General features: G+C 41.0%; 1 protein-coding gene across 6 annotated transcripts in view; it reads left to right on the forward strand.

Moving 5' to 3' along the window:
* LOC125092819 (basic proline-rich protein-like) overlaps window positions 1-18,497 on the forward strand; it is a 299,445-nt gene that overhangs the window by 191,434 nt on the left and 89,514 nt on the right. For 5 of the 6 annotated variants that reach the window (XR_007125075.1, XM_047717259.1, XM_047717258.1 and 2 more), the window contains one exon: window positions 17,284-17,377. The exons of the other annotated variant lie outside the window; for it this stretch is intronic. Coding sequence is in view for 4 of the 5 variants with exons in the window: in XM_047717259.1 (XP_047573215.1) it covers window positions 17,284-17,377 (94 nt within the window). In the remaining variant the exon portion in view is untranslated. The remainder of the gene's footprint in view (window positions 1-17,283; window positions 17,378-18,497) is intronic. 6 annotated transcript variants of the gene reach the window in all.

Genomic DNA, 18,497 nt, shown 5'->3' on the forward strand with positions numbered 1-18,497 from the left:
AGAAATCGTGGAAATAGTCTTCTAATATTAAAAAAAAAAACCTATCTGACTCAGCAAAAAAATAACTTTTACCATTGATAAGCAAGTGATATCTTATGTTACCCTTAATATGAAATAAAATATCATCAAGCCTTCCCACTGGAACCGTACTCATTTGTCAATTGCACCCACAGGTGTTTCTATAGACCCAAGAGTTGGGCAAAAGTTAATGAATGAATTGGCTTTATGGAATTTATGATAAAGAACACTGGATATTTTATTATTAATTGTAAATTGTGTACTAATACCCTATATCAGTAAAATTTATAACTAATTTATGTCTATAGGTATAGATAAATGTGCAGTTTTCTTCCCAGAGATCTGGTTCTAAAGCCAGCATAATTTGCCAGCATACCACTGACCTCGCTCCCCCAAAACTGCCTTGTTATTGAATCTACTGACCTTCTTAAGAATCCTAGGGTGAAAAGTTAACATGTTACTGACTTCAATACAGCAATTGCTTCTTTCTACATTTCTTTATTCTACTGGAATTTTCATAGAACTTGGACTAGTTGTCTTCTTATCACCTCTGTGAAAACTCCCAAGGCCTCAAGGTCTTCACAATATTTTTACAGTTTTTTACTTTTTATGTTTTTTAAAGCTTTGAGTTTCTCTGCTTGTGTATTTAGAATACAAAGTAGATGATTCTACTCCTTTTACCTAAAAGATTTTTCTGCCATTGTGTTATCACCTCTTAAGCTTTTACTTCCCAGAGTTTTTCTGACAGATTTTGCATCTCACAATCCCCGTGTGAGCACCGTTGCTCCTTCTGAGGGCCCTGCTTGATGAGAAGGAGCATCTGACAAAAGCTTTGGGTCAGGCACCACTGACAGGGATTTGATGATGCCCCCTTTCTTGCCCAATATCCAGAACTCAGGATATCTTAACAATAAAAGACAATATTCTGAATAAATTTTTATTTCCTAGGCCTGGGGAAATCCTCTATGCTATATAATGTAGTGATTATTTAATGAGTGCTCACTGTGGATCAGTTATTGTGTTTTGTACTTTCTCCTTACATCACTCTCCTGCTTAACGTCCTCAGGTAAATTTCATCATTATCCTCATGTTAGAGATAAGAAAATGGAGGGGCACCTGAGTGGCTCAGTCATGGTTAAGCATCTGCCTTTGGCTCAGGTCATGATATCAAGGTCCTGGGATCGAGCCCTGCATGGGCTCCCTGCTTGGTGGGGAGTCTGCTTTTCCTTCTCCCCCTGCCCTCTCCCCGATCCTGCCATTTGTGCTCTCACTCTCCCTGCCCCCCTCTTTCTCTCTCTCTCAGATAAATAATAGCCTTAAAAAAAAAAAAAAGAAGAAAACAGAGATTTAAAAATGACAGCTTGCCCAGCGTTTCAAGTGGCCAGATCAGGTGACTTGAACCCAAGTTCTTCGGGTACTACAAACACTGCATTATTCTGTGATTTGTGAGAAGTGTGTCGTGTTTCTCTTTTGTCTCTCTTCAAGTAACCTCATTGGTTTCTGCTTCCCATTTTCTTTCTTTGTTTCTTTGTTTCTTTTTTAAAAAGATTTTATTAATTGTGCTTGCTTCAGCAGCACATATACTAAAAGATTTTATTTATTTATTTGAGAGAGAGAGCATGAAGAGGTGAAGGTTAGAGGGAGAAAGACTCCCTGCTGAGTGGGATGCCTGACACGGGGCTCAATCCTGGCACTCCAGGATCAGAACCTGAGCCGAAGGTAGTGGCCCAACCAACTGAGCCACCCAGGTGCCCCTGCTTCCCATTTTCTTGTCAGAATTAGTGAGTATCCTTGAAATGTAAATCCGAGGACAGGAACATTTTGTTATTGTGACATGGAAGTGTAAACTATTCAAAAATGTTTTCTGGAAAGGAGAAAGTTAAAACTTTGAATAGTCTCCACCCTTTCCCTCACTCCGTGTGAAGATGATCACCAAGTCCCCACTCTGTGTCTTTCTAAACCTGTCCCTTGTCGGGCACCAGCCCTCCTTGGTGCAGCCCCCAGTCCTTCACAGTTTTCAGGGGACTGCTGGAGCCGCTCATTGGTTCCACACTTTGGGTCCTCACCTCTCCAGCCCAACCTCATCATGGCCCTACAAAGAACATTTTAAAACACAAGCATGACCATTTCAGTTTTTTGCTTAAATTCCTTTAGTGACTCCATTGCCTTTAAGACATGATTCCTTCACTTAGTGGAGGTTCCCAGCCTTCTCTGTCGCCTCATCTGTGTCCAGTTCCCATGAGTAGATGAAATTCCAGCCACATTCAACTTATGGGTCCCGAACTCTGGCATACTTTCTCATGTCTGCTTTTTCTTTGGGTCTCCCCACCTAGAATGCTATTTTCCTGTTTCCCATTTCTCCCATTATCTGCCCTCCCAGCTGCCTTTCACAACTCGGATGTAAGGATGATAAGCCTAATTGGATTAGCTGCTCTTTCCCTCTGCTCCCTTGGCAGCCTGCACGTGCTTCCTCAGCTGCCTCAGCCTTCCAAATTGTGGATCGTGCAGGAACAGATAATCTGTGAGCTCCCTGAGGGCAGGAATCGTAACCTTACCCTAGAACTTTGAAGTTTGAAGGCACTTGGTACATTTGTGTTAGATGAATGAGAGGTGAGAGATTTGCTTGTTCAATCACCTGTCCTCCATTAAAAATTTCTCCTAGTCATTGTGGAAGAGAATGGATGATGGCTATAAATCCAGTGGGAAGGAAAAATTCAGAAGAGGTTATAGATGCTGCTGTGCTAAGAAAAAGTACTAGCTAAGAACTTGGGGGAGTCTTTTCACCTCTTTGGACTTTGATTTCTAGGAGAATGAAGGTTGCATACCATGATTCTTAAGGTTCTTTACATTGGTGAATACCAGCCTTAAAGTCACACTTTGTATTACAACCATTTGTATTATAATTTTTTTGGTATTTAGAACTTCTCAAAAGATCTGGAATCTGATTATTTCCTAATCATGTTAGTGAGTACAATTCTCATTTTAAGCATATAGGAATAATAAGACTTCTTTTGAGTTCCTCTTTTAAAAGCTTACCTATTCTTTCTTCAAGTTAGTTGTTAAATAAATGACATGTTAACATAAATCAGTACAATTTTATTTTAAGATATCCTAACATGTCAAAACATATACATCAAAATGAATGCAAAATAATTCAGTGAAGATACTTTGGGAAGCTATTCCCATAAGACTGTCGTTGCTTAAAATATTTTTGGAACTTCTTGTTCAGAATTATCCTTGAGCACTTGCACAATCTTTTTTCTAATGTTGGCAAATCTGTCTTTGTAGGACAGATTTGTGAACAAAGTAGGTGATCAAACTGTATTATCATTTTGTTTACTTATGAGTTTACTTGCTCTGCTTAGTAAAGTAATGTATGTTCGTTTGGAGAGCATAGAATAAAAATAAAAGTTAACTTAAACATTAACCAGTCCTTGGGAGAAAACACCAGAGATTATGGGGTTTAGAGCCTGAAGGTGATTGAGGTTCAGAATTCTCATCCAACACAACAAATTTTTTCTGTCTCCCTTGTCAATGCCCTGGGTTGGAATTTGTCTGCATCTGGAATTTTGGATGCATGATTCATAGAAAGAAATAAAATCCCCCCATTCTATCTTTTCATTTATCCTGGACTTTAGACCCTTGTTTTTTTTCCCCTCATAGGGAAAAGTAACAACAAAACAAAACAAACAAACAAACAAAAAAACTATTATCTCCCTTAATTTAACCAGAGTATTATTTTGGTGTATTTTTTCCTAATTTTAACAATATGTCATTTGTGTTTTATTTAAGAAAAACTGACGGGGTGCCTGGGTGGCTCAGTGGGTTAAAGCTTCTGCCTTCGGCTCAGGTCATGGTCCCAGGGCTCTTTGCTCAGCAGGGAGCCTGCTTCCTCCTCTCTCTCTGCCTGCCTCTCTGCCTACTTGTGATCTCTCTCTCTCTCTCTCTCTCTCTGTTAAATAAATAAATAAATTTAAAAAAAAAAAGAAAAAGAAAAACTGAGACCCTGCTGTCTATGCCCTTGTATCTTGCCTCTTCTTCTTAGTATTGTATGATTGCCATTCATTAAATTTTTAAAAACATGATGTTTAGTGGGTATATTTTATTCTACCTTATATATTCATATCGTACTCTCTGTTTTCCTGTTGTCTTCATAATAGTAGCATGTGGATGTCTATTTGGTTGTACCCGCAATGACAAAAAAATTACAAATTAAAATATATTTGTTAGTTTGATAAATTAAACTGTTTCTTAAAAGTGGAATTTTTATTATTAATGAGGTTGAACTATTTCACATGTTCTCTGTCTTGTTAAATGTTATTTTGCCTCAGATTCTGCTCTGATATAAATATTGCCATCCAAACTTTCTTTGCGTTTGTGTTCTATAGATATACTTAGCTCTTCCTTTTTTATTTTAGATTTCTGGGTCATTTAGTTTTAGACTTGTCTTATAAATAGCATATAATTGGATGTTGAGCATCTTTGTTTTTGTTGGGGATGTTTAACCCATTTACATTTATTGTCATATTTGATAAGTTTGATATCTGATCAATTAAAAATATTCATACTTTGGGATGCCTGGGTGGCTCAGTTGGTTAAGCTGCTGCCTTCGGCTCAGGTCATGATCCCAGCATCCTGGGATCGAGTCCCACATCGGGCTCCTTGTTCTGTGGGGAGCCTGCTTCTCCCTCTGCCTCTGCCTGCCACTCTGTCTGCCTGTGCTCACTCTCGCTTCTCTCTCTATGACAAATAAATAAATAAAATCTTTAAAAAAAAAAATTCATACTTTATATGCTTCTTGTTATTCTAAAGAGAATATGTTATATGGATTCTATTTTTGTTTCTTTTCTAGTGATTTAAAAGACACACATCCAGTTTTTATTCTTTTGCTGCTAATTCTGTAGTTTTAAAAATAAATTTGGTTTACTTATTTGACTCAAATTAGTTCTGAAAGCTCATCTAAAAGGGGTATTCAAAAGAAGTCATGAGCAATTGAACATTATTGGAATCAGTGTTTATCCTTTCAAGTAGACTAGTCTGAGGGACAAAAGTCATTTGATTTCAAGTGTTGATACTTTCATGTAAAAAAAAAATCATGTTTTATATTAAGGTTACCTTAATGAGCATTTCTCCACCAATTTGGCCCTTTGGTTACTTCCAGATTAATTTTTTTTAAAGATTTTATTTATTTATTTGAGAGAGAGACAGTGAGAGAGAGCATGAGCGAGGAGAAGGTCAGAGGGAGAAGCAGACTCCCCATGGAGCTGGGAGCCTGATGTGGGACTCCATCCCGGGACCCCGGGATCATGACCTGAGCCGAAGGCAGTCGTCCAACCAACTGAGCCACCCAGGCGTCCCTAGATTAATTTAAAATAAAGATAAACAATAAAAAAATCTTACCCAGATACTCTTCCTCTGTTATGTACCCTGCCTTCTTTGTTACCCCTCACTATGTTTTAATGTAAGGAGTGGAGAGCAATCAGCCAGTGGCAGGTGTGGTGTAACAGAGCTCTGAATGGTTAGATCTTGGATAAGTCACTTTAATTCTGGGCTTCGGTTTCTACATCTGGAAGTTTATGAGATTGGAGTACATAATCTCTGAGGTCACTACTTATAGCTTCAATCTTAAATAATTGAACAAAACTTATTAAGTGCCTATTTGCATAGTTTTAATAGCAGGCCCTATATAAAATGACAAACACAAAAACAATCTATGTTTATCAAGTAAGAAAAAGAAAAGTTATTAAGTTGATGGGATTCTTTATCTTGGTCTGTGTGCTGGTTACATAGTGTGTAGTACGTCAAAAATTCACTGGGTTATACCTTTAGGATGAGGGTACTTTAATCACTTGTATATTTTATACTTCAAGAAACTGGAAAACTAAACTGAAAAAAAGAAAAAAGAAAAGAAAAAGAGAGAAAAGAAAAACTGGCCAGATGTTTAAAGGTTGAACTTATGAGGCAGGACAGTGTAATGGAGAGTCCACAGAAATTAGATAGTGAGTTTAAATCCTGACAACATCAAATATTAGCCTTGAAATCTTGTGCACATTACTCAACCTTTGAGACTCAGTTTTCTTAGTGAAAATAAAATTTGTGGTTTCTACTTTACAGTCAGGGGTATTGAATACTGAAAAAGAACATAAAGGACCTGGCATGTAGTAGGTGATTAATACACATTTTTTAAAAGGCGGTAGTAAGACTATAAATGAACGTATATGACAGATTTGAAGAACTAAAAGATTTTACTTCATTCTTTTGAAATCACCCCAAAATTAATAAATCCCAGAACAACAACAACAAAAAATCCGAGAACACCCAGTGTTAAAGAAACAACGAAGAAAAAGCTAGGCTCATATTTTTCTGGTGATGTGCAAACCGGAAATACCTCTTTTGGAGAGCTAACTGACAATTTATAATAAAAATCAACCAGTTTATAATTATGATCTTTAAACTGTTAATCCACTTTTCAGATTATGGCTTGAGGAAATCACTCTAAAAGGAAAAACAAAATTTATTTATTTCAAAATGCTTGACTGGGTTATAATAATGTGTGAAAGCAACTAGGTGAAAGATGGCTAATTAAACCCTTTTAGCAATGCAGTGGAATACTGTTCCATTTAAAATGACAGATACATGGACTAAGTAGATATATGGAGAATTCAAGCAAAAAAATTAGAAACTAGGATGCACTCAGTGAATACAACCACATAAAACCTATAGCTGTGAAATGATAAAAGTTAGAAATGAATTTTGTAAATTCCCAGGTCTCTGTGGAAAAGGGGTGATGTACATTTTAATTTTTGGTTTATTATAGTATAATGATTGCCACGTGAGTCTATAAAAATAAAAACATGATATGTTCTGAGATAGAACAGGGTATCTATGAAAATAGTGTATAAAATACAGAATAAAAATATACAGCTGATATATACGTAGAGTTATAGAAAAATAGACGTGTTCCTGATGATATTGAAGCTGTTGCCTCACCAATGCATTGTGAAAGGAGTTATCACTCTCAAGAAATGCTTTTCCTAGAAATAATTTCCAAGTCAGCTAAAATGCCAAAGTATGGAGATGAAAATTCATGAGAGAAGTTGTTCTTAAAGATATTAAGTTCCCTATCAGCTGCATTTTTTTTTCCAGCTGCTTTTTCTTCTTTCTTTTCTTTTGTGATAAAGGAGAAGGTTTTATAGATGCTGAAATGGTTTACAACTGCCTTATTTAGTTGCTCTTTTTTTTTTTTTATGTCTCCCCAGAGGGTCACAAAATCCATCATTTAAAAAGAGAAAATGATGTGTTTTTAGTGCAAAGAGAGAATAGCCACTTTAGAGAACCAATAGGAATGGAAATAAATGGAATTGGGCACCTACAGTCATAACATACTAAGTACTTTGAATCATTTCAGATGTCAGAAGCTTCACAGGGAAAAAGGAATGAGGTGCTGGGTGGTGGGGTACTTCCTTTTCATCACTGGGACGCCTAAATCAACTTGTTAGTGGTTGTGAAGTGAAAGACTGTTGGAGTGCACAAGAGAACATGGCAGGCCCGGGTGGAAGGATGCTCCTCTTTTCCCTGGGAGTAGAACATCTTTGGGAAATAATGAAGGACTTTGCTAGGTGTGAGAGGACTCTGGGTGTTTTAGGATACTGAGGAAGCTTTGTATCTGAAATGTATTTGGTGGCATGGAAAATTTTTGACGCAAGTTACAAAATGCAAGGAATATTCCCCAAAAGAGGGCTGGCAAGAATCACAGAGCTGGAAGGAGTTTTAGAAATCGATTAGTCCAAACTCTTAATTTTGCCAAAGAGGAAATAGACCCAAGGGGCAGAAACGGCTTGCCCAAGGTTACAGTCACCAGTGAGGACATGGCCAAAACCAAGTCTGTTGATTTCTGGCCCTTATTTTTCCTGCTCTACCTTGCTGAATTACCCTTACCTTCCACCATCACTTCAATACTGACCTTTTCTGCATCTATCATGCAAAAGATTAGCCTTCAGACTTAGAAATGTAGCCCTTTAATTCACAAAGAGTTCCTTTAAGCCATCAGAGGTGTGAGTCAGCAAATCATGATCTATAGCATTGTTCCAGGATCCTGTTTGTCTAGCAGAGGAGAAGTTTAATTTCAAGAACTTGATTCTGGAATCAGAGCTCATATCTATCCCGTGGTTCATATCCCAGATTCACCACTGGGATGGTGACTGACAGGAAGCAAATTACTTAGCCTCTCTGAATTTTGGTATCATCTGTAAAATGGAGTATCGTAATAGTACTTATGTTTTAGGCCTCTTAGGTGAGGATTAAATGAGATACCCCATTAGATGGGGGCCTGGATTATAGTAAGTTCTCACTAAATGCTGTCTATTATTATTGTTGTTCTGGGGATGGTTAGAACTCTTTCTGTCAAAAGTCTTAAGGAAAGAGCTTTATTTATTTTTTGAGGGAGGAATGGGTATTATCTAGGCATGGTCCTTAGGTGCTGAGAAAGGCTTTTCTGGGATTGTAAAACTTCCTGAAATTTCAACAATGAGAAATCTTTCTCTGGTAGTCCTTTATGGATCTAGAGTAGCTTTTTTATTCTGTAGCTTTTCATCCAACAGCTATCTTAACTACCCCAAATTTAGCTACTCGGTATCTTTAAATTTTTTTCCTAATTTTGTCTTTCAGTAATTTTTATAGCTTTATTGAGGTATAATTGATATGTAATAAACCCACATATATAAAGTATGTAATTTGATTGGTTTTGATATACACATGAAACCATCATGAAAATCAAGACAATGAACATATTTATCACCAGCAGAATTTCTGGGTGCCCCTAGGTAATCCCACCATCCTGGTCCCTCCTGGTCCCTCCCAACCCCCAACCCCATTCTCAGCCAAACCCTGATCTGCTAGAATTTTATATAAATGGAATCATATAGTATGTTTTTTATATTTCTGGCTTCTTTCAAGTCTGCATAATAATCATCCATGTTGATATGTGTATCAACTGCTTATTTGTTTCTATTGCTGAGTATTCAACAATTTTTCCCTTGTTCACTCTTTACTTCTGTCTTGCTTAACTGGCCATGATAGGGGGTGACAACATATTTTGATGATTTTAAAATATTTGTTGATTAAATATCTGTGTTTCCTGTTCTTATTTTCAATTTCATTACTGTCCAGTATACAGAGTAAATAGTACATAGCAATTTAGGCTCCCTGAGCGTAACATCCGTTTGCATTCTGAACGCATGTTTTCAAGAATGTTGTCCATAAGCAGTATTACTATTTATCTACTCAAAGGTTGAGATTAAAATTTTCTCCTCTTTGCTATCAATATTAGAAAGAACATACTTCCATTGGCCTAACCCAATGAATTGATTGAATAAATTCCATTATATAAATATTTACAGTTTTTATTTTTACAGTGAAATATTTACCCTGTTAATGTTACAGTCTTTTTTTTGAAAATGTGGACAGTATGTTCTCAATTCCCTTGCAACTGGAGCATAACATGAAATAAACTAAAAATGGATACAGCAGAAGTAATACATTTGCAAAATAATGACAGATCATTTAGGAGGCAAGTCCAATTTTATAATGACTTTTTACCAACACCACAGTATCTCTCAGCTATTGACATTCCTGCATCTGGGAAGGAAGAAGATAAAAATTACCATTCAAAACGTCCATAGAAGTTTGGTGAAAGGTTTAATTTCTTCATCTATCACGGTGTCACGAGCCCTGTGAATACTATTGATCAAGCCTCAGCGCCAGAAGTCTGGAGACTTGGCAGTGTGGAGGGTAGCATTTAGCCAGAGGGAATCATAATGCCAGAGAAAACAAACTTTACCCACTCTGCATTTTGAACTTGTGTTCTGAGCTGTTGTCCTGAGTGCTCTTACTGCCTGGGAAGCCTGGGAATACAGTCATTTAAAAACTGAGCCCGTAGTAAAGATGTCTGTACCAACCTTAAAGAAGCTACAGGCATTCTAGTGGTAGGTAGAGCTTTCTAATGAACAATGAAAAGAAGGTGTGGTTTCTCTACCTGAAGGTAACTTGGACATTACCTGGTCCCAGTGTTCATTTTGCAGATGGCTAGCCCAAGGTCCTAAGAACTTAATAGCAGAACTGGGACCCGGGCTCTGCTCTCCAAACTACAAACCCACGCCCTCTCAGGGTTCCTGTTGTACAGGGACTGGTGTGCAGGGGTGTGAGGAGTTGCACTGTATGACTGATTCTCTCTGAGTTGCCTCGCGTAGGAGTCCGTTGTCTGGGACATTGAACCTTGATGAGCTATACTTCTTGAGCATTGTGTCTTCTTTGAGCTTGTCCGTTTTTGTTTGTTTTTTTTTAAAGATTTTATTTATTTATTTGACAGAGAGAGATCACAAGCAGGCAGAGAGGCAGGCAGAGAGAGAGGAGGAAGCAGGCTCCCCGCCGAGCAGAGAGCCCGATTTGGGGCTTGATCCCAGGACCCTGAGATCATGACCCGAGCCGAAGGCAGCGGCTTAACCCACTGAGCCACCCAGGCGCCCCTGAGCTTGTCCGTTTTAAAGATCCCTTCCCTACTCTTAGCATCTCAGCCTAAATGCTGTCTTGTATCTTCATTTGTCTGGGCAGCTTGTTCCCAGCTGTAACATATCTTCTTGTCCACAGGTATTCTTAGGGTGGGTGGCCAGCAACAGATCAAGATCACCCTTCTTCACTGAGAATCACAGACTTAGGCCAAACCCTCTATTTTACAGCCTGGAAACACAGGTGAAGCAGTAGTGGACTTAACCTAAAGTCTCACAGGAATGCATTTAAGACGATATCTTAGCTGGGGCTGCTTTAACAGAATGCGATGAACGTGCTGGCTTATCAACAGCAGGCATTTATTTCTACCAGCATTGGAAGCTGGAAGTCCAAGGTCATGGTGTCACCATGGTCAGATTCTGGTGAAAAACCTCCTTCGGGTTGCAGACAGCTGACTTCTCACTGTGTCCTCACATGGCGAGCAAAGAGCTAGCACGCTCTCTGGCCTCTTCTCAGGGCGCTGGTCCCACTCATGAGGGCTGACTCCACCTTCATGACCCAATGACCTTGGAACGGCCTACCTCCAAATACCATCACACTGGGATTAGAATTTCAGTATGAATTTTGGGAGGGACACAAACATTCAGTCCCTAGCTGAGGAGAATCCAAATCTATTGTTCTACTTGGGATGAAGTGCAGCAGATCTCCCCGAAACACTGTTCGTGCCTCATTAGCGGCGGCAACAGTCCTCAGCACCTGTCGAACAGCTGCAGGATTGAACGGGGAGGAGCTGGCCCAGAAGAAGGTATTCGGAGAGCACATCTCATCAGATGAACAATGGCCCATGGGTCTGACTGCGGCACTGCGGGCCGTGTGCTGGAAAGGAGCTCTGCTTTACGGAGGAACAGCAACTGTGTGCCTCAATGGATTTAGGAGAGAGATGATGTTAGCGGGCTCACAACTAATGGCAAACAGAGCAATGTAGTTTCTTTCCAGGAGGATACAGCTAACTCTGTCTTCCCAAGTTCAAATTAGTCCGTCTTCCTTTCTGTTTTAACAGTATATTATCTGGATTTCTGTGTTGGATGTGAGCCATTTCATTCTTTTTTTTTTTTTTTTTAAGATTTTATTTATTTATTTGACAGAGAGAGATCACAAGTAGACGGAGAGGAAGGCAGAGAGAGAGAGAGAGAGAAAGGGAAGCAGGCTTCTTGCTGAGCAGAGAGCCCGATGTGGGACTCGATCCCAGGACCCTGAGATCATGACCTGAGCCGAAGGCAGCGGCTTAACCCACTGAGCCACCCAGGCGCCCCAGCCATTTCATTCTTGAACGTGCTCCTGGTTCACGGGTTGATAACGTGAGGATGGCTCAAACAGGGATCCCACAGAGACCCCACTGCCTAGCTTGGGAGGCATTGGGTAAATCTTTATAAATAACATATGATTTGTTACCCTTTAAGGTATTAATAGACCCACACACTTTATTTTTTTATTTAAATTCAATTAACCAACCTATAGTACATCCTTGGTTTCAGATGTAGGGTTTAGTAATGCATCAGTTGTGTAAACACCCAGTGCTCATCACACCACGTGCCCTCCTTAATGCCCATCACCCAGTTACTCCATCCCCCCACCCACCTCCCCTCCAGCAACCCTGTTTGTTTCCTAAGATAAGAGTCTTTCATGGTTTGTCTCCCTCTCTGATGACTTCTCGTTCAGTTTTCCCTTCCTTCCCTTATGGTCCTCTGGGCTGTTTCTTATATTCCATATATGAGTGAAACCATATGATAATTGTCTTTCTCTGATTGACTTCTTTCGCTCAGCATAGTGCCCTTTAGCTCCATCCACATCAATGTAAATGGTAAGATTTCATCCTTTCTGATGGCTGAGTAATAGTCCATTGTATGTTTGTATGTATGTGTATATATATATATATACCACATCTTCTTTATCCATTCATCTGTTGAAGGACATCTGGGCTCTTTCCACAGTTTGGCTATTATGGACATTGCTACTGTGAACATTGGGGTGCATGTGCCCTTTAGGATCACTACATTTGTATCTTTGGGGTCAATACCCAGTAATTCAATTGCTCTAGACCTGTACATTTAAAAAGAGCCTTCAAATAATTTAGCAATATAATTTTGTTGATAGTCTCCATAGTTCTGCAAAGAGTATCTGAGATTATCCCCATTTATCAGAATGAAAAATTGAAGAAAATAAGAGTGACCTACTTCACTGGAAGGATTAGGAATAAGAAAGAGATAAAGAGATATCTTCTTATTTAGTCTGCTTCTGTACATGCTAGACCAAGACACAGTGATCCTGTTTTTCATTTCACTGGATAATAGAAGAGCAACATTTTTGGAGAAACTCATGATTTTTAAAGTCAGTTGTGCTCTAAAACATACTATTTTCAGCATAATTATTTAATGTGGAAAGAATGTGGTCAAGAACATAGTTACATGTGATTTATAATGGGTAGCATGCAAGGGCACTTTCTTTTCTGAAACATATTCTTTGTTTTTAAGATTTTATTTATTTGAGAGAGAGGGCATGGGAGTGAGGGAGACAGGGGCAGAAGCAGAGGGGGAATGAAAGAGGGAGAGGGAAGAGCAGACTCTGTGCTGAGCCCAACACAGGGCTCGATCCCACGACCCTGGGATCATGACCTGAGCTGAAACCAAGAGTAGGAAGCTCAACTGACTGAGCCACCCAGGGGCCCCTCTGAAACAAATTCTTAAGAAAGATAATTTTTGAAGTTGTCTGCATAGTTCCTGACTCTATCCCTGCTCTGTCTTCTAGTACCATAACATATTTATACAAATAAAAAACATTACCATTAAGATTTAAAAACATATATTATTGTCCACATACACACAAAGAAAAATATCACAGGTAGCTTGAGTTGGCAGACACATATCTAGTCTCCGCCTATTTTGGTGCCTTTCTTTTGTTGCTTTCGGCACATTGATGATGAAAGGGCTTGTTCGTCTTCCTTGCTTATTTCTCACATTTCAGGAATCAATGTGTCTGATACATATGGGGTTTAGATGGACTAAAGAGTTAAAGATTGGCATTTATGAAGGTGAGGAAGCCTTGGAGCTTAAGGCCCATGAATAGGTATTATTGTACCATTGGATCGATTGTGTTTTTGAAGCTCTTTAGAAATTAAATTGCTGTGAACTTTCACTTAGGAATTGTACATTTTATAGAATGGGTTGCTAGATTGTTAAAATATTATTGATCTCAACGTACTCATTTTCAACATTTTAGATTGCTGTTTTCACTAGTTGAGTTTTGGTAGCCTCCTTTTAATATGGTTAAAAGATGACTTATTGGGGTGCCTGGGTGGTTCAGTGGGTTAAAGCCTCTGCCTTCGGCTCAGGTCGTGATCTCAGGATCCTGGGATCGAGCCCCGCATCGGCTCTCTGCTCAGCAGGGAGCCTGCTTCCTCCTCTCTCTCTCTCTCTCTCTCTGCCTGCTTCTCTGCCTACTTGTGATCTCTCACTCTCTGTCAAATAAATAAATAAAATCTTAAAAAAAAAAAAGATGACTTATTTATGGAGTCCTGTTAATTAATGTATGTCAGACTCTATTACTGTGGGACTGTGATGGGACGGACTTCCTAACCTTTAGAATCCTGCTGGGAAACTTCCACATCCAAGTATGTGATTGTTCCATGGACGTTCTCCCAGCCACTCTCTGCACATCGGCCTTCTCTTGCCTACTTTTTTACCATAATTAAAACTTGTGAATCCACATAATTGTCTCACTCTGTATGCCAAACGACCGAGAACACACAGGGCATTGGAGATAGGAGAGGGGACCTCAGATCTGGCTACAGATGTTTAGACTGAGGGATGTTGTTGAGAACTATTTTCTCAATGGAACAGAGCAGGACACTATATCCCCACACCTGCAGTTGTTTTCTTGGATTTAGATTTTATTTTGAACAATTCTAATTGTTTCTTTGATACTCAGGAAGACTCATCCAAGAGTGTGTTTTTGTCATTGTGATTTCTTATACGGGTGAGAGATTCAGAGGATCAGGGAGGGGCTGTGTTCTCAAGGCCTCGATGGCCACCTTTGGCGTCTCTGCCAGGCCCCCGCTTTAATGCAGCTGAAGCCCCTGTTGGTCCCATACGGTCTTAGAGAACCACACAGGAGGACCAGATCTTGCAGCCAAGACAGTGTCGCATAATAGAAAAAGTAAGGGCTTGCTTTTCATTTTTCTCTCCAGAGCTTTGGTTCTAAAGTCAGGAAATCCTGGCTTTAGCATGTACTCCTAGGGAAGTTTCTTAACCCCTTTGAGCCTCACTTTCTCCATCTGTAGAATGGGAATATTAATACACATAGGTGTAGCCTTGTTGTGGGGGTTGAATGAGTTTGTATGTAATGCAGCTGGACAGGGTATGGCACATGGTAGCCGTGCCATTGGTGCCCCTTGCCTTTCTTCTAATAGATGATGTGTCTAGTTGAACACACCCACTTCTCCCTAACGGACCTTCTGTTTACCTTCAGTAATTTTCCATGATACCAACTCGCCGTCCACCCCCATCTCCGAGGGAGTCTTGTCAGTGTTTCTGCCTTCCTGTCTCTCCTTTTCTATCACTAACTTGGGATGACTGCTTTCTGGGGGAACATGATATTTGGAACTGCTAAGGAGACAATGTACTTCCCAGAGCCAAGGATCGGAGTTTTAATGAGTTCTTTCACTAGGGAAAGAGGGCGGTGCTGGGCCGTCCTGGGGCTCTCACCATGCGGTTTGCCGGTGCGAGGGCCAGGCACTTAGAAGCCGGATGAATGTGCACTACTGTGTGTGGATGAAAAAACTGTGAATGTTTCTCTTCAAGTTGCTGGAGAGAGAAGTACAAATTAAGATTATTAATGATCATACGGAGGTATGAGCCGACAGTCTATTTAGTTTCATTATTAAAACAAGTGTGGTTTTGGACGATGCGGATGTTTCCCTTTTTTATGTAGCTGGCAAAGGATATTCATTAAGGATATCAATAAAGACCGTGTCAGTGATTCAGCCTCCGAAGCTGCCCCCTGCATGCTAAAAGACAGAAAAGAAAATTTAAGTGGTGGAGAATGAGAATGTGAGATTGGAAGCCAAATTATAAACTCATTTCAACTCTTGGCCTGCAGGCGCTGGAATAACGTTATTTGCTGTCAAGGATGGAAAACAACTCCGATTCGGGTCCAAGTGATTATTCCACTTTGGCATGGCCGCCTTTCTGCCAACAGCAACTCCACTGGGACAGAGATTAATTAGCCAAGCAGGGACGGACGTGTCGGTGGTGAGAGCAAGGCCAGGGAGAGGCCGAGCTGCAGCCCCGAGTCCCCCTGGTAGCCGCGGAGGGCACCGTCCCTGTCCCCGAGAGGACGGCCCGGGGTGGGCCCAGCACACTTTAACCTCAAGCCCACGTAGACTGGGAGGCAGGTGAGGATCCCAACGGACGTGGCGTTGTCCCGTTCACGGGGATGCCTGGGAGAAAACCTTCAAAGTTAGGCGCCGGGAGGAGCAGAAATGTGTCAGATCCGCTGTGGACACGGCCGCTGTCCCCGTGAGAAAGGACGCGCGGTGGCCCGCGGGCTTCTCGGTCCTGTCTTGGCTTTCAGGCCCCTCTTCACTCCCGCATGTGACACGGGAACAAGAGTGTCGCTTGCTTTTCGCTGTCCCTTGAACTATAAAGACGACTTGAGACCAGACCGCGAGCACTCTGGGGGGACCGCTCACCCATCGAAGACGACGCTGTGTGGTCGTGAACGCTTCTCCGACAGGAGGCCCAGCCCCTTTCCAGAATGTTCTCGGGCCTCTGCTTCCGGAACGTGTTCTTGTCCCTCGTTTCCATCTGCTTTCACCTGCGCTGACACATCTGTAGCCTCCAGTGTCGTCCCTTACAGGCAGGGGTGGCGCGGGGCGGTCGCCCGTCCCCACCTTGCCGCACTCTGCCGGGACCTGGCGGGGGCTGGGGGGGGGCGGGCCGCGCGAGCGGGCGGGGGCCGGGGAAGCTCGCGGACGCGTGTGCGCCCCTTCCCGCCCCCGGGACAGCGCCAGCCGCGGGACAGCGCCAGCCGCGCACGGAACCCGGGGCGGGGCGGGGGATGCGCCAGGAGCCGGGCGATCTAGGCGGCCCGGGACCCTTCCGAAGCGCGCGCGCCCTTTCCGCCCCTCGGGCAGAACTTGAAGGAGGATTTGCTCTTTTGTAACATTGCGTTCCATGAAAACATTAAAAAAAGAAAAAGGAAAAGGAAAAGGAAATAAAAAGGAAAGAAAAGAAAAAAGAAAAGCGGTGGCGCCGCACACGGTCCTTGCCGAGGGGGCGGCACTTTAGCTCCTGACCCCCGCTGGACGCCCAGGGACTCCGGCGCGGACCGAGCGCGCGAGCCGCGGGTGCGGGAGCAGCGCGCGGGCGGCGGGCGCGTTTCTCTCAGGCGAGTTTGGCTTTGCGGGGGGGTGTCTTTCTCAGGTCGCGCGGCGGCCCTCACGCGCACTCCTGCGGGGCTTCAGCCGTTTGTTTTAAACCGCGCGTGTGCGTGCGCGTGCGTGTGTACGAATATTTTGTATTTTATCCATTAAAATAGGGAGGGGGAAACACCGTCCTGGGTGTGGGGAGTGAATCGTATTTTATATCCTAAACGATTTAAATTTCTACCATTTTGTAATATCACCTAGAGCGGAGACATGGGAATTCACAGGGGGCTCCTACTTCTTATTTGTATTTTACTTTATTTTATTTTCTTATGTTTTAGATTCCTTTCCGTTTCACGGGAAGAAGCCCAGGTATTTTCACCCAGAGGAGGGACGATGTAGCTCCAGGCTCAGCTTCTCTCCTCATACTTGCAGGTAAGCGAGTCTGGTCGTCAGAGATGGCTGAAGAAACGGACTTTGGTCCGGTCTGAGTTGTATTCTGTATTCCGGCTGTGTTGGAAATGTGTCCAATTTCATTTTACTCTCAATAGCTTGGTTAACAACAAATTATTATTTTAAGATACGAATACTTTCTCAAAGTAGTTCAATTATTTGGCTGCCTGGAATCTTTTTATTCACTTTGGAAAGCTTATAATGTATATTGAATGTTACCAACTTCTTTAGAATTTATTTCTTCTCATGGTGGCAAGTGACTTAAGCCAATAATGTAGTTAGAAGAATGACTTAATTCTTCTTAAAAAATATTCGCTTGAGTAGGAAGAGTTCTCTTTTTGGAAGTTGTGACAGACTATTCAGCTTTCTCAAATAGCCCATAATCAAATGGGCGCCATCATTCTGACTGTGCCACAAAATAGTTCTTTAAGTAAAATAGTTCAGAAAATTGAAGAACGATCTTCCTTTCTAACTTACATCATAGGGGTATACTTTCTAGAATCTTGGAGAATAGTAGCCCAATGGATTATATGGTTGGTTTTCATCTGGGGACAAATATAAAGCTATGGAACATTGTTGTAGGTCTGTTCTTACAACCAGTAATTTTGAGTTTCACTGCGATAAGATATTTCATTACATTTGGCAAGACTAAAGTTAAAAAAAGCAAGAACCTTAGGGACATCATTAATGTTGGAATGCAACAGTATGAAATCTGAAGTTGTATACAAGGCTTCTGTCTTCAACAGAGCAAACCTTTTCTAGTTTTCTTTAGAAATGGCTCAACAGACATAACAGTAAAAATGGGTAAGCTGTGCTCAGCATATGTGCATTTTCAAGAAGCTCCTCTCACCTTTCCTCCTCATTTAACAAATTTCTGTAGAGGTTTTGTTCAGGATTTGCTTTGTTTTGTTTTTACTTTTGTCAGACTGATTAAAATGAAAGAATGGAAGTTAAAGCATCTGATTTGATTTTACATTAATGAACTGCTTTGCATTAAAACGATGGAGTGTGTGGGAGTATAAAAGGGATTGTAACTGAGTTACTATCAATAGAAAAATTAAAATGATCTTGGCCAAAAGTTAATAATACAAACAAAAATAAA

Source organism: Lutra lutra, chromosome 2, assembly GCF_902655055.1.
Source record: "Lutra lutra chromosome 2, mLutLut1.2, whole genome shotgun sequence".
Taxonomy (NCBI): Eukaryota; Metazoa; Chordata; class Mammalia; order Carnivora; family Mustelidae; genus Lutra; species Lutra lutra.